Source organism: Natator depressus, chromosome 10 (genome assembly GCF_965152275.1).
Source record: "Natator depressus isolate rNatDep1 chromosome 10, rNatDep2.hap1, whole genome shotgun sequence".
NCBI classification, from domain to species: domain Eukaryota; kingdom Metazoa; phylum Chordata; order Testudines; family Cheloniidae; genus Natator; species Natator depressus.
The window spans coordinates 75,774,684-75,798,233 of NC_134243.1; the positions used below are offsets into that span (position 1 = coordinate 75,774,684).

Sequence of the window (23,550 nt, forward strand, 5' to 3'; positions counted from 1 at the left end):
ACACCCCTTGTAGCAATATGCTCTAACAAGGGTAGCCAAGGGAAAAGATCTGCTGGAGAATGGAGGAAAGGAAATATATTCCTAAGGAACATTAAATAGAAACTAGAGATCTCAGAAACACAAACACATGTTTAAAAATGGTAGCTAATGCAGACTTTCAGCATTTAAACCGTCAGTGATATCTGAATGCAAAAATGAAATAATGGTGTGTTTTAGACTTCAGGAAATAGAATGGAAAAGCAATTTCCCTGTGTTGTTTTCATATCTTATATAAGAAAATAGTAATAAGTCAGCATATAATGACACAAGCCTCAGGAAATACAAAAATAGTGCTGGAAACTACCTTACTGCTATCTCCAGATTTCACATTCCTGCTCAGATAGTTCACCTCATTTATAGGTTAGAACACAGAACTCTAATTGATGCCAGAATTACATTCCACCCTTTTCTCTGGGTACTACTGCTTTGCCTAGACCACATCAAAAAAAAAAAAAAAAAAAAAAGGTGCAAGCGGGGAAATACATTATAAAGTATTTTAAACTTTTTATAACTTTGGGACAAATGCCACACTCCCTACTCAGGCAAAAAAATCAAAACCACAGAAGAGACTTTTCTGAGTAACGACAAGATCAGGCCCTGTTTGTTACCCAGATCTCATCTGGTTGTAAATGTTATTCAGGCTACTTACAGAGAGATGAAGACTGGATCGTTTTTTCTTCCTACAGTGAAGTCACTACATGAACATATTTTGGGGGATCACGTTTTCAAAACACTAAACTTTCCCTAATCATGAAAGCATTCAAGTATGCACTTAATTTTATGCACATTCTTAAGTGCTTTCCTGAATAGGGAGGGATTTAAAATGGTGTTTAAATCAAGTGGTTTCTCAATCCGGGCCCAGACTGGGAGCCAGCAGCTCCTGAGTTCTAATCCCCACGCAGCCCTCTACCCATGTGTAGAATTGCTGGTACTACTTACCTACCTTACAGAAGTGTTTGACAATCTCTTAGGCCTGGACTAAATGAACACTTATTTCATGGAAAGCTGGGGAGTAAATCTACCTCGCATTAGCCTGCCGCAGACTAGCTGGCCATGGGGACCAAGGTGCCATGCACTAGCAGTTCCCTAGTGCACACTGATCTACCCCCATTTCAAAGCACACCTGGGAACTTTCAGTGCACAGCACCAGAGTCCACAGGGAAGCTTAGTGCAAAGCTGAGTAGATTTATTTCCTAGCTTAACGTGAAGTAAGTGTTCGTTTAGACAAGGCCTTAATGTTTGAAAATGTAAAACATTCTGTTTATAGTATTAACGTCCTTATTGTTAAATAAACTAAGGAATGAAGCCAGTGCTCCATCCACGGAGCGGGCAAATTTATGCCCCAGTCCGGCCAACTGGCTCAGCATGGGTGGACCCTGGCACCTGCATGGAGCCCCACGTACTTCAAGGGGGCTCTTCGTGTGCAGGGGATTTGCCTGTGTGGAGCCAGTTGCCTGGGGCCTACCAAACTATTCTGGGATTCATCAAGCTACTCTGAAACTGTGACCCCCATTCCCCTCCAAGATGTCTGGATTTTTTTTTTTCCAGTCAGCAATTTCAAATGTTCCCTGGCTTGCCCTGAAATTTCAACATGTGGATCTCTACCCTCTGTGTCACAATTAAAACAAATCATTGTGCAGTTGCTTTATCTGTATTTTTAAAATACATCTACAGATGTCCAAGTGAAAAGGTAAACGGTGCTGCATATAAGAGTAAGAGCATCCTCCTTCTTTCCCCCTCCAAAAAAAAAACCAAAAAACAAACCAAAACAATCAATCTGGCACAAGTGGTCACCCTATCTAGACACTGTCAAAGTGCCCAGCCACCAGGTTATCTCAGTTACAGAGACTTTATAATTGGATTTCCTTCCCACCTCTGCTCGCTTCCACCACCCTCAGTCTCTCTTTAGCACAGAAAATCCATCAATGTTGGAGTCCAAAAATCAAAATTCCGAACCCCGGAAGTCCAAGTGGATTAAAAATTAAGCAAAAGTTCCAGTGTGGTCATGCTAATTCCCTCTCACTGTAATTAATGTCTTACAACGTGTGGATTTAACGTACTGGAACTTGCCCAATGCCATTGCATATTATGCTAGCGCGCTCTAATAATGTGGCTTGTACTTGCAAAACAAGATGAGGAGCACCTTGGCAGCAGGAAGTATTGTTTCTAACATTCCAGCACTGACAGTTTGCCTTGTTTTGTAGGCACTGTGGTGTCATAGCCACTGTGTTCAGACTAGTATGCTGGTTCCAATGCCACATCATACGTTTATTAATGGGATTATATGACGGGGTAACCTGCAACAGCAGGAGGCTGAAAACGATGACCCAGGCAGTCCCTTGCGACACTATGTTCCAGTCTCCAAGTAGATAGACCATTGCCATCAAAAGGCTGGAGAGCACTGAAGCTGGGGGTCATGCATTGTAGTAAATAATTATTAATGACGTTTGAAGCACGTCTCAAAAAAAAATCCCTCACAGTTGCCAGAGGAACAGTAATACCAAATACTCCTCATTTCAAAGGAATCCCTCTTATTGTTCCTCAGGGTTTAAACAGGGGTAGTAAACTCTGTCTACGACACAGGCACTGTGACTTACAGAACTGCAGTATGCTATAGAAAACATCACATTTAAAAATGCCGATATTCTCCCATTCGACAAGTTCGAAAGTGGAGAGAGAGCACCTCCAGATGTCTTCCTTGTTTGTTGTCCTTTGCCTCCTTCCATTGTTAGGAAAAGGCCATGAGCAGAAGGTGAAGTCTCGTTTATCCATGAAGGTCTTTAGCTGGGAAAGGGAGCAGTTCAAAACTGCCGACAAGTAAACTCTCCTGTCAAAAATGCTCCAACACCCACGGGCAAGTTCACAGGAAAACTGAACTGTGAATTGGCACTGCAGGGAGAACCATCATTAACCAGTAAAAAAAAAAAAACAGTGCTTAAAAAGAGAGCTAGGTGGTTCACACCAGACGCAGAAAGGCAGTCCCTGACCAAAAGAGTTTACGATCTAAATCAGATTAAATCTGCATTGGGACCCCATAGGACATTAACAGGGAGTGATTCTGGGCACTGGATATTTTCTGTCTGCCTTCTTCTGAGCAGCCTGGCAATTCCATATTTTTCACCAGCCAAATGAGTACTGGGTGGATATGTGCACCTACCAGCTACATTTCCTTTGGGAAGTTCTAGCTGTAGAAACTCAAATAAGATCTGTCCCTATACTATTAATCACACTCTGACTCTAAAAAAAACCATCAAAAGCTCAGACCTGTGGATGGCTTCCTACTTTCTTCAGTGCTCACAGAGACACAAGGTGTCTATAGCCTCCTCCAGTTCTTCAAAATGTTCTTCTGCAAAAGTCAATACAGTTCCTCTTACAACATCTTCTCTAGCCACAGCTGTCCTTGAGCCCCATAGCGGTACGTGTGGGTTTAGACATCACCTATGCCATGGCTCACATCAAAGATCCCAGTGCACCAAATTACATGAAGGACACCAACAATTCAGTTATGAGTGCTGTTATGGATGTAACTCTCAGGACATGTGATACCAGCCAGTGTATCTTGGATCTCAGAGCACTTAGTGCAAAAGTAAAACCTACGCTTTAATTTGAGGAGGCCCCTCATCTCCTTAGCCTAGGTGGAAAAGCATGCCTGCTTCAAACAAGGTATCTAGCTCAGCTGAAGTTTGCCAGCATGAAGGTGAAGCGATGACGGATTTCACTGGGTGACATCACTTCAGTATCACGACTGGAGTCAAGCACTGAAGGAGTTCTACACCATGCATGGAAACTTCCTCCACATGCTCCTTCAGTTCAGTTTTCTAGGGTAACACGGAATGCTAGGAAGATGTTTGAATGTTGCTGGCAGACTATGATTTGCAATGAGAGTAATCTGGTGAGGAGTCTATTGAAGGACCACATATACCCAGTTACTCAACCCAGAAGTATTACAAGTGGGTCTCAAGATGGTGAGCTGGATTATCTGGATTCAGGAGCAGCCAGAAAATATTTCACTTGGGCTTCTTTGCCTTAAGGCAACATCCTAAAATACACTCAGTGCACTCAGTGGACATGGCACAACCAAGTAATGTTCTGTGATGGAGAGCTTGTCATTGCACTTAGGGCAACATTTGAAGCTGCTGGATTGTTTGCTGCTCCCCCAAAACTTTATTTGAAGTGCACACACTGGTTAAAAAAAAATTCTCAACAGCACTAAGAACTATGGATAGATCTATCCTCTGTAAAGAAAACCAACCCTAGCTAAAACACAGTAAGGACCTGTCCCAAATCATAGGCCAGAAGGGACCACAGCAGGAGTCAGACCTGGCCCTAAATGAGGTTGCTGTGACACGTAGTACCAATTTCCTTGGCATACTTTGGGTATCCAATCCCAGATGCTTTATGATAATGAGTTAAATATAGGTACTCTACAGTGACCAAGCTGGCCTATGAGGTAGCCAACATGTAGTCAACTTGGGCAGGTTAACCCATGTCCCCAAGTAAAGAATCCCATGGAATCCAAGTTTCTGTTTAAAATAAAATAATTAAAGTATCTAGGCCTTCCCTATGGCAAGCATCACCTCTGCCTTCTTCACCCAGCCTTGAGGGAACCACCATTAAACAGCAGCAGCAAAGATGTTAACTCACCGTGTCTGACTGGCCATAGGCACAACAGGACCCAACAGCTCTAAGTGAGAGGGTGGAGATCATTACAGTTGGGATATTGGGTTTCCCAGAGTGGAGATTCCCGAGTTTTCTCAGGGTGAGGACCACATGTGTTAACACAGAGACTGACTCATGGGAACCTCCCTTCCCATTTGCAAAAACCCAGACCACCCTCCCTCCCACTTGCGACTGCCTCCCACCCCCGAGGCCACTTCATCCATTCCTGGCCTGGAAAAGTAAGAACGTTTCCTGTATTTTTAGTGTCTTTTAATAAAATCAGGCAGTCTGGAACAAGGAGAGCCAACACCATGTAACCTGCCAGCTTTCTGCAGACCACCAGCAACTGTTCCATGGACCAAAGTTTAAGAACCACCAGTCTAGGCTTTAACCATATAATTTCTGTCTCCAATTACAGAACTGCAAATACAGGGGGCGGGGGGCACAGGAAGACATGGTTACAGCACCAGGGAGGGTTCTCAATCAATGCCTTGAGGGCAAGTGATGAGAAGAGACCACAGGGCTGGCTAAAGGTCACGCCCATCCTCTGGCCTTGCTAATGGTGCCCCCTTTAGAGGGAGAACAAGCGACCAATCTGCTCTTTGCACTCTCTTGACTTACGCTCTGTGAGGAGTCATCAAAAGCACATAGGGAAGGGGGACAGTAAAAGGGGAAGCAGGTACGGAAACAAAAGGAGGAACAGAGGAAAAGCAAGAGAGGAACAAAAGAATGAGACCTATGTCTCAAAGAAGTTGCTCCTTAAAGCAAATTACCTATTCAGAGCTTTGCCGCAACGTTCCCCCTGCCCTCCTTACATATCAGCAACACTTCAAGGCTGGACCCTCAACCAGAGAATCATGTCTCTCTCTACAATGAGTTTTGTTTGCGTCTAGTTCAGACGGTGAACTACCTGGGGCAAGAAGCATAGCCCCTCCTTTGTGACTTGTTCAACACCTGCCTCACTTTCTCCGTATTTCTTTGAAGGTAACATGAATGTCACATGGAGTAAACGTCTGTTTCGACCAATTTGTCCTGGCCTGCCCTCTCGTGCACAGAACACAGCCCAGACAGGCTGAACTTAGACTGAGAGGAACCAAACTCCACCAGAGCTCCCCTGGCTGGAGGTGCAGGGATAGAGGAGCGTGCACGCATGCATGAGATCGTTTGTTGTAGGTTCTGAACTTTACGAAGCCCAAGGATGGGTCATGTGGCTTTTTTTAAAGCCCTGCACGCAAACAGCAGCTCCTGCATAGCCTTGGCTGTCAGACCACATTTATGAGTGAGAGTGTTAGCCAGGTTACCAAGGTTTTCCCTTCCTTGTTTTGAAAAGTACCATGGGATCTCTTAACTCCCACCTAAAACTGAGCTTACAAACTACACTATTAAACATTAAAAAAAAAAAAGAGAGATTCAACACTCTGCAAGGTTGACTTGACGTAAAGCTTTCTCAGAGATGTGGGAGGATGTTCTTCCAGCCATCAGCGAAAAGGAACCTACAGACGACGGTGATGTATTTATACTCATTCCCTTCGTGTCCCCAGCCCCCACCCCAAGGCTCCAGATCGTGACCTTAAGGACATGTGCAAGGTGGTCGAGTAGTCATGAGAACTCCTGAGTCTACATATTCCACCCAAAGGGCACAAAGATAGAGATCTGCATTTATGGTCTGTATCTCTGAAGAAACAATGTATAGTATTTTATTTTATTTTACGACTGCAAACGCATCTCAGAGGGAAATGCCAGAATGAACTGTGCACTTCAGAGTGCAAAAGAACACTACAGAGAGTAAACCAGTTTTATTCCTAAAGGCCAACATAAAAACTTCTCCTCTTAATAACATTCAAGGAATCATTAACTTCATGTTACTGCTTGCTGCTTCAAGAGGCTTTTACATTAATCAAATGGCTTAGCAACAGCTGCAGGAGAATTAAGTATACACACTACAATACTTATCCAGGCTGTATTCTGCCTCAAAGAGGGGCAAGTTCAAAACCAAACTGCAATCAACATTCTATCTAAATCCAAAAATGCACTTTCATTTTTTAATCTAAGTACGTCTTCAGGTTTATGAAACCAGAAGATTACAGAACAAAAGTGCCTATCTAAATTATCATGCTATGGTTTTGGAAACCGTGACAGCTCTCTGCCCACTGAGCGAGAAATGCTTACAGAATCAGTTTGAATTGTTTGCTCTTACAATACGTTCTGGAAAACTGTCAGAAGCCATCAGAACACCTCAGTGTAAGTGTTACTAGTTGAATAAAGTTACAGCTTCCGATTTTAGGTTTTAAACTAATAAATACCAACAAGATACCCCCAATACCAAAAAAAAAAAAAATCTGCGTTTATCCAATAAACAGCGGAAAAACAAGAGAAATGGTTACTTGTATCGAAGGGTTTGTCTACATGGAGCTGTCATGCAGGCTATGGGGGTGTGATTTTTAAAGGGCACTAAAATATTGTGCATTAATTGGTCTGTGAAGACCCTGCTAGTGTGCACTAACAGTTCCCTAGTGTGCTTTAATGTAGTGCTGTTTCTAACATTATATACTGCACTCATGAGTAATATATTATATGCGTTACTCATTACAATATATACAGAGAGAAACCCCCCCAAAATACCCCAATTTTTGATCATCCACATAAAACTCAAAAACTGCTAAAAAATAAAAACTCCCAAAAATGAAATTAATAAACCCCCAAAACCAGACACCCTACGTATGGTCCTTCCTCAAAGCTCGGAGCACGGCTATTACTATTGACAGCTTAGCCTCGTATTTTCAAGGGATGAAGGGGGAATTAATAAAAACAAGAAAGAACAAAAAGAGGGGGAAATCTTTATGAGAAAGCAATGTGTGCATCTCCTCAACAGGCTGCATCTGACCTGCCTGCAAAATGGCCACCGCTGTAAGCAGACTCCTAGAAACATAGAGGAGTAGTAACAAGAAAACAAAATCAGAGTCTCATAGCTACAGAAACAGTCATGAAACTGAATCTAGAGGGAACTTTTTTTTATGAAGCGAGTACAACACAGCACTTTACAAGTCCACAGACAAATCTACAAACAAGCAAAGGATCTAAGGAGCTTCCACGCTAATGGAGAAACATGCAAGATCAGATTAAACAAAAACGGGAGCAGATAGTGATGGACTGGTCACACGGATGAGCTAAAGAAGTGCATTTTAAAGTGGGGATTTGAAAAAAGAAAGGCAGGACACTTGGCTTTTGGGAAGACAGAGCATAGCGAGTGCACAAAAGAAGGTGTGAAGCTGAGAGCAGAAGAGGGAGACATGGCAGTTAAGTCAGAGAATGCAAAGGGGGGAAACAGGAGGCAATAAGAGCAGAAAAGCAGCATTGTGCAAAGTCTTCAGGCCAAGAGGCTTTAATTTGATAGGAAAAGGAAGAAACCAGTGAAGAGATTCATGAGCATTAGCAAAGGAAGATAAATGTAGCATCAGCAATCTTGATAACAATAGAGGTGGAGGTGGCAAGGGGACATTTTTTAGGAAGATCACATATAGGCAGAAACATAGGTCTTTATATTGTCAGTCACTAATGAAATGGGTCAGTTATACATCCATCGATCCTAAATAGTTTAAGTCTTTCTAGGATTGGCTTGCTGGGGAGCCTCAGGTTTTCCCCCTTACAATTCTGCTGACATTTTCATGTATCCATGTCCCCTACACCATCCAATTTCAAAAATTCATTATGTACTTCAGGGCTGTATGTTTAGATGGTGGCATCCAACACCTACTTTATTGACTGGCTCGTTTTTTAACCCTATCATGAAGCAATTTGGACTCTCCTATTGGTGAGGAAGATGCTGCCATACCTTTTGGGAAAATAAAGAAAGAGTTCATTACAAGAGCAGCAACTTAAAAAACTTAACGCAAAGGTCTGGAGCTACGTTGGCTCCTAGTGATGTATTAAGAGAGCACCTTGAATGGAAAATCCTCCATGGTTTTGGAAAAGGCTGTTTAACAACTTCTACTATTGATTTATTTAATAGACAAGCTTGTGCCTCTAGAACAGCATCTAGAATAATAATAATAATAATAATAAATAATAACTCCCTCATCTTTAAACAAATATATTGTCTGTTCAGAGTGCAGGATCAGAGAGTGCCATTAAAAACAGAGAATTCGCTGTACATCATCCAGAGTGCATGTGTCATTGCTGAAGGTTTTGCTTTCATAGATGTTTATATTTTTTTAAGATTCTTATTTACCAGCTGGGGCAATAAAATAGTATTTTGTAATGCTGACTCTTTTCCCCAGAAACTCTTGTATCACTAATAGATATTAAATACTTTGAAGCAGATCACTTGATTTAAATAGAACATGCATTAATAAGCCCTTTTAATGCTTATTTTGTGGTTTGACGGTAAGCGTAATGGCTTACAGCGACAAGTTAAATTAATAACCCCTGACCAGTAATGTCTTATTTGCTCAAATAAAAGCTTCAATGCCAAAATTAACATTCTGGTTTCTGTTAGAGGCAGCTTATCATTCTGCAGTACAACTGAACCAGCAGAGTCTAGATCCTGTGGGCAAATCCTATCCGCTGACCAATACCCAGAGAGCCCAACATGTCACAGAAGTGGGATACAGGGACCCTGAGCACTGCAGCCAATGAGCAGGGATCCATATGGACATCTTCCACCCTATTTATCTAGGAAAATATCTGGCTCCCATTTTCCACAGAAACATGCCACAAACCCCTGTGAGGCTGGGCAGTGCTATTTTACAGATGGAGAACTGAGTCACTTAGTGACTCACCCAAGGTCACACAGGAAGTTGGCAGTAGACCCTGGAATTCAACCCAGGTCCCCTGAGTGACAGTCCAGTGCCTTAATCACAGGACCATCCTTTCATCTCTCTCTCTCCCTGAAATTACATTCTGGCCCCACTGAAGCTCATAGCAAACTCCCATTGACTACAGGGGAACCAGGATTTCACCCCTGCATTTTTAATGAATGAGATTCAAGCAAGCTGATCCACCAATCAACACCCTATGAGCTGATGTCACAAAGAGGCTCTACTTCTACTCCTCCCCTCGGACAGAGAAAAAACCTCATGGAAGTCATCTATGTACAACTCATTTATTTGGGATGTGTTGAGTGCTGGATGATAAAGAGAACATGATGATGCATAACCAGAATAATCACACCCAGGCAATGAAAAGGTATAGGTTTGCCTCAGACAAAAAGCAGCTTGAAAAACAGATCTGTTCAGAGAAACATATTTTCTACCCACCCCTTGCAAAGCTTGTGGGAGGAATTCAGGGTAGGGGAGCTATGACATTGTGAAGAATAACCTTTCTGTGCTCCAAACTGAACACATCCCGAAATGCAACAATGCCATTTCATAATGAAGGGATGGTAAAGAGAACAGATCTGTTGAAAGAGCGCGTTTTCTATGAACCAAGCCAAATAAAGAGACACACAATGAAGCCTTGTTCAGTGAATATTCTCACAACATGCTAGAAGGTGAAATAATAATCTAACAAGCTGACTCTTTTTTTAAAGGAATAGATCAGTTAAATTCCCCGGGGGCTCAACCAGCCAAAGATTTCATAACACAATGGGGCCCCATTGAATCGGCACCTGTTAAAGGAACAACAGACCTGTTTAGAAAAAGGCCATTGCTGTGCAGTGAGGTTATGCACGGAGATGTGCCTCATTCAGCTCTTCATTTGTTGGGTTAGGTCTTGTGGATTACAGTCAAGATTTTGTTTTCATTTTTTCCTGCCAGTTTGGTGCTCAGGAGAGGTGACAGATTGACAGCCCAAGAGGATAAAGTCTTATCTTTTAGCTACAGAGCTGAGACAGCACAAGCATGATGAGTGCAAGCTCCCATCACCCACTGCTTCCTTGTTCACGTCTCCATCCTGATCTGGAAGGACCCCTGCCACCTGTGAGTGAGCAGTTCAGTGTCCACATCTATTGCAGCCACTGACTCTTGGGAACAATACAGCACCAGCCGTGAGGGGTTTTGTAAACATCTATTCGCTGAGATTCTTCAGCCACCAGAACAGTTAGCAACTCTGAGTCACCAAATAGCCATACTTGATATGAATTAGCGACTTAGAGGTGAAAGTCTCTCTCCCCGATTCCTATTCCCCGGCACAATTAGTAGCTTGTTCTTGAAGTATAACTCCATCAGCTACAATGTGTTACCACATCTATCTAGAACAATCCCATGGGTTTTGGCTGGATGCTGCCTCAAGCCCTGTTGCGATTTGCAACAAGGTCACCAGACTTTTGGGTGGTAGAGGAGGCGGACAGTGTCATTTAAAAAAAAAATCAAATGTATGAGATACAATATGTGTCTCTAAAAGGCCAGATCCTTGACTCGTGTAGCTCCATTGCCTTCAACTGTACTATTCCAGTTTACCACTCCGCTTTTCAAAAACAGATGCTCCATGGAAATCTTTAGGAACCCAGGAAGTGCCATGGCAGATCAGATCAGACATCTATCTATGGCCAGTACCAGACAAGTCAGAACATGGCAGAAAACCCCCATAATGGACAATTATGGAATAATCTGCCCCAAGTGGAAAATTCCATTTCCAGTTGGGTTATTTTCGTGTTCTCTCTTTATATAGGAGTCCAAGACCCAAATTTCCAATTTGAATCCAAACTTCTCCATCATTAGGATCCTGGAATTTAACAAAATAGAGGAGATCTACACAATTTAGTTCCAGAGTCAAACTCCCCAAAAGTCTGGATCTGGGATTTTGGTTCAGGCTCCATCTCAAGTCCTCTTACCCCATTCCTCCTACTAAACAGACATCAGCATAGAAACAGCTTCTTAAAAACTCCCCTACTCCTTGTTCCAACAACTAAAGTCAGAAGTTTCTTTTTTAGACAACAAGGCAATGAGTTGCTGTGAAAAGGGACTAGGACTTCAGCTGGGGAAGTTGCCAGTAACAAGACAACTCTGATGAAAGTATCTTTGCTAATGGGTTTTAAGGAAAAATACCCTTAGTTATAAAGGGTGAAGGAAGAGAAATGAACAATACATGATAAGCACAATGTTCTCACAAAAGAAAAGGGTGCAGAATTTTCCAAGCTCTTAAGGGAAAACATTTTCAGTGCGCATGTCAAATGAGATCACTGTGCGGTGCCCAAGTGAGAACATTCCAATACTTTTATCACAAGTAGAAAGTTATGTCACATCCCTGCCCAGCTGTACTTTGTGGGTGTTATATACATTTACATGCACAATTATGAGCAACTCAGCTTGATTTAAGAGGGTTTTTGCAAGTGACTCAGATGTGAAATTCACAAGGAAAACAAATCGGGGTCCCGAAGCTGAAAGCACAAACAAGACAACTTGTAATCACCACAGACCCACCCAGGAACCAGCAAATTATCCCAGTTACTGTTTAGAAAATAAAAGCACTTAGGGAAGCAATATTCGAACACCTTACAAATCTGTGTGGGAACACAGCTGTTGAGAAGACAGTTAGATACCATGGATGGAGACCCCAGACTTGGGAGCAGAGAACGAGGTTTCCCTGGAAGAGAACAGTTCAACCAGAACTAGGATCTCAAACCAGTTTGATTTCCATAGGGCAAAGGATGTTCAGATCTGAATCTTCAGATTCACAATCACCCCTACAGCTCAGACCAGACCTAAACACAGAAAAGGGGATGTTTTCCCAGACCTAGCTCAGATACTCTCAAAAGTTCACCAGTGACAAATTCAAACTGGAGATCTGGTTCAGCCATCAGCCTCAAATGGAGCCCCACCCTCAGCACATTGTAGATCAGAACACTTGAGTCATCCTCCAAGAAAGAAGTGAATACGTACCATGTTCATAACTGTGAGGATGAACCTTTGGGCTGCCTCAGCACCATGGTATTGCACCATATCAGCATCAGCCACTACCAGGGTTTCTACTGTATACTCATTGGTGAGTCGGATGGCATTTCTTCGCTCTCTCCAGTCATTCGCTGGTTTCACCTTCTTTTGTCTCTTCTTTTCTAGAAAATAAAGTATATATTAAAGGCTCCTCTAGCTCTAGCAGGATGATCACAGTAACATATACTGTACTGTAGCCAAGACTTCCCTCCAAATTCAGCCTGCCATGACCTTTAATTAAATTAAGTTTCCATTATAGATACATGCATAACTGTGTGAGTGCATTCGTATCAAACCATGAAAATCTATAAAAAGAGAGAAGGGAAAAGAAGATGGATGTACTGTAAAAGAGTGAATTAAAAAGAAAAGCAGAAAGTAGAGAACAAGTTGCAGTTGAACCAGAAAAGGAATCACACTGTTGCAAGAACAACAGAAACTGAAAATCCTGCTACTAAACAAAAGCACCTGCACATTTTAATGGAACAAAACGATAGTCACGGAAAGTCTTCTGAGGAAAGGTCACGTAGGCCAGATTCAGAAAGGGGATAGTACTGTGGCAACATTAGACAAGTTTGAACGATGGAATGACTGCTGAACAACAATTTGGGGAATTTTCTCAGTCTTCTACCCTCTGAAGGTTTTGTTTTAGCCAAAGAACTTGTAAGAAATTCCTGTGGCTGGTACTACGATTGGTGCACTTTAAAAATGTGCACGACAGTAGATGTTATTTAGCCACTGGAGCAGTTTACCAAAAGATGGGAGAGATTCTCCATCACTTGGAGTCATTTTTTCTTTTAGAAAAAACCATGAGTTGCCGGGCTAGAAATCACTGGGTGAAATCTATGGCCTGAAAATATGCACGAGGCTAGGCTAGATGAGCATAATGGTCCCTTTTGGCCTAAAATTCTATGGACCTACAAAAACCAGAACCGTTTTTAGGGAGTCCAGAAATGAAGCAATTGTCAGCTACTATATAAGGAAAAATAAATACTAGATGGTGTGAATTTAATCACTTCAGTGAGGAAATTAAAGCAAAGGCCAAGTGACAAATACATTAATAAAACTGCCCCTTTCAAAGGTGAGAAAATGGAATACATTTCACAGCTCAGGGAGAGATGTGTAAAGCATCTGACAAATGAGTAAGGGGCAAGCTAGGCACTGATGTGACATTAAAGCTCTGCTCCTCGTTACAGTCATAAAGTGGATTCAAGTTTTCAGTTGTAAAATGAAAAAAGCAAATCAGTATCTAGAACCAATTTATTCTGCAATACGTAAGATACCAAATCCCGGTATCCACTGAAAGTATTAGCACTTGTGCTTATCACTAAGGGTGAAAAATATGATAGTAAAGATTCTGGAACCCTTGCTCCTGTGAGTACTTCCACTGAAATCATGGCACTACTTGTGGAATATGGGCACAATCCATGGAGTAAAGTTCCCCCATCAGGGTGGAAGAATCTGCCCCTGCGTTCCCATATAAAGCGATGATATAGTACAGGTTCTATCTGACAATAAAGTGGACCTAATTTTATTTCATGCTGCAAATAAATCAAAGAGCAAGGGCATTCTAAAAACACACTGCCTTGCTTTCCAAAGCAGAAAGTTTACTCTTTAGTTGTTGAGAGAAACAGATTTCTTCTGAGCATCTTCTATTGTGGGACTTGCCTGGGAAACAAACGTTTTGCAATGTGAAGATCCCGGTTTACAATGTTTATTCTATTATGCTGGTTTTCCAGAGTCTGTTTACTAGCTCTCTTACATAACTCAGCTTGAATTGCCCTACATTACCAGTCTGGTAAATATGCTAGCATCCAGATTGTCCGTTTCCCCTCAATGAATCTGTTTTATTCAGGGGGCCAGAAGCCAATGGTTGTTAAGCTTCCTCATGCCCACCTGAAACTGACACCAGCACTTCTGTTCATTCATACGTTCATTCCATCTCGTCAATGCGCACATTCACACATGTTCATCCCAGCCTCACTCACAGTTGTCTGGCAGTCCCATTCCAGCACTGCTCTGCGCAGGCTTTTGTCCCTTAGGCATCAACTGTCAGCACTTGGTGCATTTTTTTAAACTGAGAAAACAGCCATGATGTTCCTTTTTTTTTTTTAAAGAACGCATTTTGGAAATACCCTGTTGCAGATAACAAGATAGACAGGAGCCTCTGTGTAAGCCAGAAGGGTTAATTATGTCTCAAGGTGCCCACAAATAATGAGGATCTACACGCTGCTACAGGAGAGGAAAACAAGGAGGAAAACAAGCCCTTCCGGAGGTTTGTAGTACCAAAGACTGCATGGCAGCTACAGAAAACCATGCAGTCATTACAAAGCTGCCCGCAGAGGAGGAGAGCTGTACATTCTTGAGTGCCTGTGAAACGAAATAAAATGGACTGACTGTGAATATTAGAAAGTAGGAGAGCTGAGCACACCTTCAACTTGCCAGCAATGAAAGGGAGATGACTCCACGCAACTTCAGTGAATAAACTTGTGTGTTCTCTCTGTCCATCCACAGAGTCACTCGCCCTGAGCTGCAGCACCTTAATGGTGATCGCATAAATATGTACACTGGGCTGCGGGAGATTCATTCCCTTGAAAACATTTCCATGTGATAGCTGGCATTTCTGAACCTCCTCCTGGTGAGTGGCATCTTACTGGAAAGTGACAGCATTTCAATAGAACTGAAGTCCTTGTAATTCCCTAATGAACTCAGGGACAGATCTTCCCTGTCTCAGGCTGTGCGAGGCTGACGGACACCAGTTAAAAATCTGGCCCTAAGCCTTTATGATATTTATATCAATGATATAAATGATACCTTATATCATTTTTCATTTCCCCCTTCTCAAATTAAAAACACTCATTTTGAAGTGTGTTATGAATATAATCACACAGCAGCGTGGGCCAGTGTCAAATGCAAGAACGTTTTTACACAGTTGCCATAAAATGCAGCAGAAGCCAACACAGACTGCAGGAAGGATATGCAGTGCATTGGATTAGATTCATGCATTTTAAAGCCAAAAGAAATCATTATGATCACCTAGTCTGGTGGCCTGCATAGCACAGGGCCAGAGATCCTCACCCAGTAATTTCTGCATCAAGCATTAAGTGAACAGAAGGTTTCTGCAATAAAACTGGATTTAATACAACACTTGGAAATTCCTGCATGCTGATGCAATGAGCCAGTTATAAGCAACTTTGTGTTTCAGGGAATCACGTAAGGTAAGAAAGATCTTTCTGGAGGTCTATGGAATTAAAAAACTTCCCAAACACAGAGCTGAGAAAATGAGGGGCTCATGTTTCACACAGTGCAAGACAGGGCATAGGAGATAAAGAATGAAATCCAGATCATCTATGTACACCTGGAAGCTACCTGTCTGGACAGCAGACACCTTTCAGCACAAATACAGTATGTGCAGGGGGAATGCCTGACATTTAAAAAGGCACCACAGCTAATTGAAAAGGATTTGGGTAATGTCCACCAGCTTTCTTCTGCCCTGCCTTTGGAAAGAGTCAAACCTTTCTCTTGCCATTATAGATTGTCTCTACATCAATGTTTCCCCCTGAATCAGCAAGCCAATAGTAAAAGTTCTTTGCTTCATAGAGTAAGCTAAGAATTAATCTCCTCCTACTGCACTCCCTAAGCAAGTACACTTTTATATTACAGAGACAGAGAAAAGCATCTTGGTGAAAGTACATCTCCAGAGTCACCTAGCTGGCACAGAAGGGCATAATTCCTTGCACCAGCCTTGACACTATGCTGAGGTGGGGATTTAGAAGAGAGTCTCTCTGTTGCCCTGCCTCAAGGTTTCTGCTGTGGAGAAGCAGTTTCAAGTTGCACCAGTGGAGGCCACTGAAGAGATACTGAAACAGCACATGTGCTGGCCTTGCCCCTTTCCAGCCAGTACCACCCACTTTTCCTGTCGCACTGGTCTCCTATGCTCTTTTCCCCATACACGTCTTGCAGATCTGAGCCAGAAATGACAAAATATTGTACAGCAGCCAGGTAGGGAAAATGCAGAGCTGGCAGCCCTGTTGGGTCCCAAAGATTTTCAGACTACCCACTACAGCTGGTGGGAAGAAATCGTACAGCCTGGCTATGCAGGGCAATCCTCAGCATCCCCAGACAAGCGGAACAAATCTTGCGTGCAGGGAGCTGGCACTCATCCCAGCTGGCACTCTGAGGCCCTTCGCATCCAATGCCCACTTGTTCTTTGCTGGTGACACAACTATGATGTGGCTTTTGTGGAATTTTTAAATGTTCCTTCAAGAGCTTTCCGACACACTTTGCTATTACTAAAGCCCTTCCTTTTTTAGGTGGTCATTCTTGCCTCTTAACCCAAAGTGACTGCTATTAAATAGGGGCGGGACTGGACTTGAGTCAAGAAGTCTGAACGTGGCAATGACTGAGCTGTGAAAAATGCCTAAGCAAAAGGACAATGAAGTCAGAGCACTCACAGTGTTCACTCAGCTTTCTCACTCTTGGTGGAAAAGAAGCCACTCCTGGGTCAAGGGGAAAGGATGCCCACTGCATTAGAGCACAACCTGGGCTCTGGGGAGCGAGGCTGGTGTCCAGGGTGCATGCTACAGTCACCTGCTCTGCTGCCCATCTGTCCTTCAGCGGTAGGTTTATAAACTGGCTAGGGTTTGTAGATCCCACTTGCTGCATTCTTGTACAAGGTTGTGAAACTGCAGCTGTGCAAAAATTTGACCAATGTGTTTCCGGGAGGTGGGGGTGGGCAGTCCTGCAAACCTTTGGGAAGTCTCGATTTGCACAGAATCAACACTCCTCTCCAGGAAGTTCACTTGGGTTGGCCAAATTTAACAAGGTTTCCATCCACAACCTCAAATCCCTCATCACCTCTCCCTCCTCTCACCTTGAAACTCAGCTGACCTCACATAAGTTTGGGAATCTGGGATCTTAAGCTCTTACACTCACCAAGAACTTCCAGTGTGAAATATATTAGGGGAAACAGAGGAATCAATGTCAATCCACAAAGAGCTTTGATGGTCAATGGACAACTTAGAGCGATACCCTAAATTAGGGTAAAGCTAAACAACAAACTGCTTTGCTCGAAGTTCTCTTTGATCTGTACGATATTCATCGCTATACAAATGCCTTCTCCACCAGCTGGCTGAGGAAATTATATTTGCATTCCCAGACTCACACAGGGCCACAGCTCCAAACTGGACTCTCACCGGACGCCCCTGCTTCGACACAAGCAACCACTTTTACCTGCATAATCGAGACAAGCCAGCATCTGTACGTTGAACTGGGGCAGTTAGATGTACAACTACCCCCATGTGAATGCAAACTGAGTGTACAAACCAACTGTCCTGGATACAAACAGCTTAAAAGTGGGGACAAAAGATTAGAGACCACGGCTGAAAATCCACCCACAAATGTGTGTGTCTTGTACCCAATATAACTGGGATAACTTGACAGAGGTATCAAACAAACAAAAAACCCCACTCTGAAACAGGCTAGAGCAGAGGGGTCTTGCCATCGTCCTATCTGAGGTATGAACCTTGAGTGGATGATCATTCCATGAGCACATGAAATCCCAAACTAAAACAAACATCAGCCATTCAAACAGACTAAATGCCTAGTAGAATCTTCATTTGAACAAACGGTTCTTACAAGTTTTGTGGTGCCCAGGTTACGTGCTAGCGTGACTGCATTGGGGGCACCCCCACCGCTGGGCCTCACCCCTTTCAGCACTCATGTATGTTGCTGTAGCAAAAACTACATAATTTGGTGAACTTTCCATGACAGATCATTTAAAAAGTGGGATACCAAAAGAATGGAAATCCAACTATTCCTTTAAAAGAGGATCAATTCTGAATTTAACACAGTAGACACAGTGAAGTTATTTTTCAGGGCCATTCTCAGGTAGTCTAGTCCCAAACTTTACATTAAGTGAAAGTTTTCAGAATCTAATAATAGTAAAAAAAAAATAAAAATCCATTAAATAGTTTTTGAAAACCATGTACCTACACAAAGGTACAAGAGGGGGGCAAGAAGGAGTTTGTTTGGATTTTACCTTCCCGGGTGGCGTTTGCAACCCAGATAGTAAAACTTCTGCTGTGCTTGAGGGCCAGGAGGTGAGGTTAACTAGAAACAAAAGGGAAACTTGCATGTCTGGGTTCATGTCCCAAGAAGAGGGAAAAGCGAAAGCTAAACAAAGTAGACGCGTGTTCCATTGTTAGACTGAATAATCCTATGGGGCTGCCAGAAACACCGCACAGGAGGGTTGTTTATTTAAAGATACATTGATTTAACCTGAGCGTGTTTCTCTTGCATCTTTCGCTCTCGGTTTAGTTTCGATGGAATAGCAGCTCTGAAATTGTTGATTGAACAGCATCTTTGAAAAAAGCCCGACAGCTCAATAGCACTGAGGTGAACGCACAAACGCCACGTGAACCAATGCCCCGTTTGCTAAACCCGGGTATCTAACTGCTGGCATTTATAAGGGAGAGAGATTCAGAGATGCTATGGATTCACTAAGCCCCCGGCTTAGGTTTCCAAAGAACTTGACTCAGTTGGCAGAGCATTCACTGAATGTGTTACCGCGCTGAATGGGATGCAGTACACATGCCACTCTAAAGAAGGCATCGCAGGAAGGCTGTTACAGAGGTGTGAATTCCAATTTCACTGCAGATGTTCCATCACACACTGGATCTGATCCGAAAGTCATGGATGTCAATGGAACGATTCCCACTGCTTCCCCTGGGCTTTCTATCAGGCCCTCTGCATGTCAGCTACCTTGAAGCTGCAGGTTTCCCATACACAGGAACAGAGTTAGAGTTCTTTTTTCTTCAAAACCACAGCAATCCTGAAGAAAAAAGCACATTAACTCCAGAGATTTTCCTCACTGCTCCACTCCTGACAAGTGCTTCCTTGGCACCTTTCCTCCGGCTGGAAAGGAAGCTCAGTAACTCTTTCTGGGCCTACTGCGTGTACTGAGACAGGGCCGCCCCCTGACCCAGAATTAAAGGGCCGCCCCCTCACCCCACAACCGTGGAACCACTGAATCCAAGCCACTACTGAAATCTTGGGGCAACAAATGAAAAAACAGGAACAGGAGTAAGGGGCAAAGGCTGAAAATCAGGGAACTGTAAGGGGACGCTGAGCAGAGACCCGACAGGAGGTCCGAGGTAACAGGTGGGCCTGACGAGGAGGTACGAGGGATCGCAGGCCTCGATCTCAGGCCCACAGGTACCCAGGCAGTGTTCAGACCACGGCCGTCACCCAGCAGCTCACCTGAACCAGTGGAGAAGTAAGCCAGCGAAGCTCTAGCTTGCAAAGGGCCCCACCCACAAAGCTCCTGACGGGGGGAGATGTCCAGTCCCTCCAGCTGGTTGGGACGCTCCACTTAAACCAAAAAGGGGCGCAGGAAGATGTCTGAGCAACTAGGTGAAACCCTGCCTGGATGGGACTGTGGATGCTGCCTACTTGCCTGACTCTTGAGCCCTGCCTCCCTTCCTGGTTCCTGTCCTACTTATCCCAGGCCTCCATCTGTTCCCAGTTCCTGCCGCGCTCCAGGTCCCTGCTCCAACACCCTACCCCGACTCCAGCTTTGGCTCTGACCTTCGGCTCGGTCCCTGACTCTGACCCCGGCTCTGGTTCTAGGCTCCCGACTAACCATTAGGCCTGACCACCAACTGCCTGTCCTTAAAGGAGGCCTTGCAACTCTGTGGGACCATGGATGGGGGGTGTGTGTACATGGAGGAGCTGCAAGGAAAATACAGCCAGCACCTCAGCAGGAGGTTCTGGAGGAGCCGTAAGAGGGGATGCAACCTGATGAACTCTACATAGACACACGCCCGGGCCTCCCTCCCGCTGCGGAAAGCGGACATTAACAGCGATTCAGAAAAAACCTTCAGACACTGCTGTAGGAGCTAGCAGACCCCATGCTCACCTCCCACTGGAAGACCGAGTCCTCGTCACCTTTGCCATGCACACACTCGGCACAAACTGCCCCACGCACTGGGATCGGAAGCCTGCTTTCAAACCTTGGGTCTGGCCGGCTGACGCTTCGCAGAGTCACACGGCTCGCTGCAGCCCAGGTGAGTTTTAACGATCATCCTTCATCAATATCATTTCCAGTGCATCGTTCCCCACACAAACTAAAGAGTTTGTTGGTTGTGTTGTGCCTGGAGTCCCCTCTGCTAGTGCAGAAGGCAGCAGAAAAAGGAAATTCCCCCTAGGTAATGGACATGCAATGCAGGTCAAGCTGATCACCCTACCCCACTCCCACCTGTTACCTCTCCTGTTTGTGAAAGGACAGGGCTGAGGAGGGTGGGGAAAAACACAGCACCCCCACAACTCTCAGCTTTAATTCTGCTCTCTGTCACAGGTCTGGTGCCAGCTGATTTGTGTATTCACGCTTGGCAGAGTAAGCAATTTATTCTTCAGAGTGTCACACAGCCTCAACTCTTGTTGACTGCAATGGCAGCTAAGGGCACTCAGGAATTTGCAGGATTAGGCCCTAGGAGAATAGATCACTACATCTCCCCCACCAAAACAATCAAAGCTATTACTTTTCTTTATACCGCAATTTTCAGCACAAATCACTTCACAAAAGTATCCTCATTTGTACAGCACTTTGGGGGATACACGTCACTTCACTGGCAATTGACTGAGGGGGAACACAGCAGCACTCAAGAGTTTGTGACAGGAAGTAATGGACTCTGCAACCCAACTTAAAGCTGCAAAAGAAATTTTCTTGAGACTCATTACCCAAGTTGGAACGTGGCCAGAACACCAAAGTTAACACCCTTACTCTTGTCAAAATGCCATTGATCTTCAGCAACATGTGATCAGGACCTCGTCCTCATAACTCATCTAAAGGACCGCACTTCGGTGAGCACAATGTCCCCTAATATCTTATTGGATCAATGGTCCGACAGAGGCTTGGAGGAAAGGCTGCCAAAGCCTGAATTACCGTCACCCCTTCTTCCTATACCACCAGGGTTTTCTTTGGAGGTCTTGATCCAACAAGAAACACAGCCCACAGTCAGGGGAGACGTATTAAAATTAATACAGAGCAGCAGCATAGTCTAGTGGACAACTATTCCTGGCTCTGCCACTGGCCTGCTGAGTGACCTGGGGGAAGTCACTTTGTGTCTCTGTGCCTCAGTTTCCCCTCCCACTCGTCGCTTGTGCTATCTAACTGGATTGTAAATTGTTTGGGGGCAGAGGTGGCGCTGGTCACTGCACAGACATGCAGCAAGAGACAATCTTGGCTGGAGCCTTTTGGGAGCTAGTAGAACACAAAAAAAACCCGAAGTTCAATCCGCTGGGAGCGTACAGCCTATGAAACATCAAACCTAGACATCTGACACGTGAAGAATTTAGTTCAATAACAAACAAACAAACAAACAATATACTTGCACAGGCCTTTAGAGCAAAGGATCTCAAAGTGCTTAACCAATATTAACATGCCATGAAAAACTACCACAAAAATGACATCACAGGGTTCCAGGTTTATTTTGTCTTAGTGAGTCTTCAGCAAACGTGCTTAGTTTACGAAGAGCCTTTTTGCAAATGTCAGCCCGACAAACTCAGCCTGAGCTCTTACAGCTGACCTATTATCACTCCTGGTGGGGCTGAGAGAGCCAGAAGAGAGCTACACATCTATAACTGAGGGCAGAGTCTGGTCCCCTTGACTGCAACTCTGCCACCCTGCTATCTCCCCTGGGGCTACAGCGATATAACTGAAAGCCCTGCACGTGAAACGTAACACCTCTTCTGCGCAAGCCAGAAGTGAATCCCCATAACTGTGCTGGCTCTGGAGCACTAGCGTAATAGTTATTTTTAATCCCTAATGTAAGCAGATATGTAGGATTACACAGGCAGCAGATCTGCTGAGAAAGAAGCTGCCAATTTATGAAGCCACTTTCCAGAGCCAATTTAAGCTTCACAACACCCCTGCCAGCTCAGTATTATTAGCCCCATTTTACAAATACGGAAATTGGGCCTCAAAGAGAGGTTACGCTCCAAATTTTCAAAATGGCCTTTGATTCCGAATGCCTGTTTTACAATGCCCAATATTAGACATCGAGGGGGCCCAGCACCTATAACTCCAAACAACAAAGAAAGCTGCAGCTGTTAAGATCCTCTGGGGAGGAGGGGGAAAAATCACCTCAGAGGTGTTCTAGTGTTGGCCACTCCAAAATAGAGGTGCCCAAGATTAGTCCAAGTGATCTGCTGAAGATCATGAGTCAATGGCCTAGCTGGGACTAGAATCCAGGAGAATCCTGATTCTCAGTCCCTGGCTCTATTCCCTAGGTGCGATGCTTTTGTTATGGTGATGTAGAGATTAACAGAATCTTCCTTCAACTAAAATGCTAAGCAATATCTAGTAGCTTCCTACAATCCACCTGACTGCCCTCCTCTTCAGAGGGACAATAGGAGGAACAGGAGCATCCTGAAATAAAGGACTATGTCACCCAACTTTTTAGCTCATTAGCACCTGCCCGTTTAAATTTTGTTAAGCTACAAAGGAATCTCATGGTAACTTTTACTAGGAGCAGAACAAGGTTGTAGAAGAGCTCTACTTTGACCAGATCCCCAGCAGGTGGGAAAGAATCTACACAGTGCTTATATTTGGATGTCATCTGTTTGCTTCTCTTTTGCACTTGTCCAGTGAGGGACAAGAACGCAGGGCCACTCCCTGCTCTGCATTATAACTGCTGTACTTGTGCTCGGAGTTTCACACAACATGGATCAGCACTGTAGTCACCTACACCACAGCTAATGGAAAAGAAACACTCTCAGACCAGCGGTGGAATGGTCCTAAGACCAATATTTACCAACAAGAAGGGGTCTCTGACTTGATGTTAGTTCAGCTCCAGAATTGCTATTCAGAAAGCTAGGGCCCTGAAGAACTCGCTAGAGCTATCCACCAGGTTTGCAGGATCTGGTTAGTGCTAACGTAAATGCTTTTAATGCCTGCAAACATTTAATTAAATTAAACCTTCAGCGC

At 43.9% G+C, this 23,550-nt stretch overlaps 1 protein-coding gene across 2 annotated transcripts in view; it reads right to left on the reverse strand.

Moving 5' to 3' along the window:
* ADAMTS17 (ADAM metallopeptidase with thrombospondin type 1 motif 17) overlaps positions 1-23,550 on the reverse strand; it is a 259,492-nt gene that overhangs the window by 213,002 nt on the left and 22,940 nt on the right. For both annotated transcript variants that reach the window (XM_074966538.1, XM_074966537.1), the window contains one exon: positions 12,516-12,688. In XM_074966538.1, coding sequence (XP_074822639.1) covers positions 12,516-12,575 — 60 coding nt within the window. In that variant the 5' untranslated portion in view covers positions 12,576-12,688. The remainder of the gene's footprint in view (positions 1-12,515; positions 12,689-23,550) is intronic.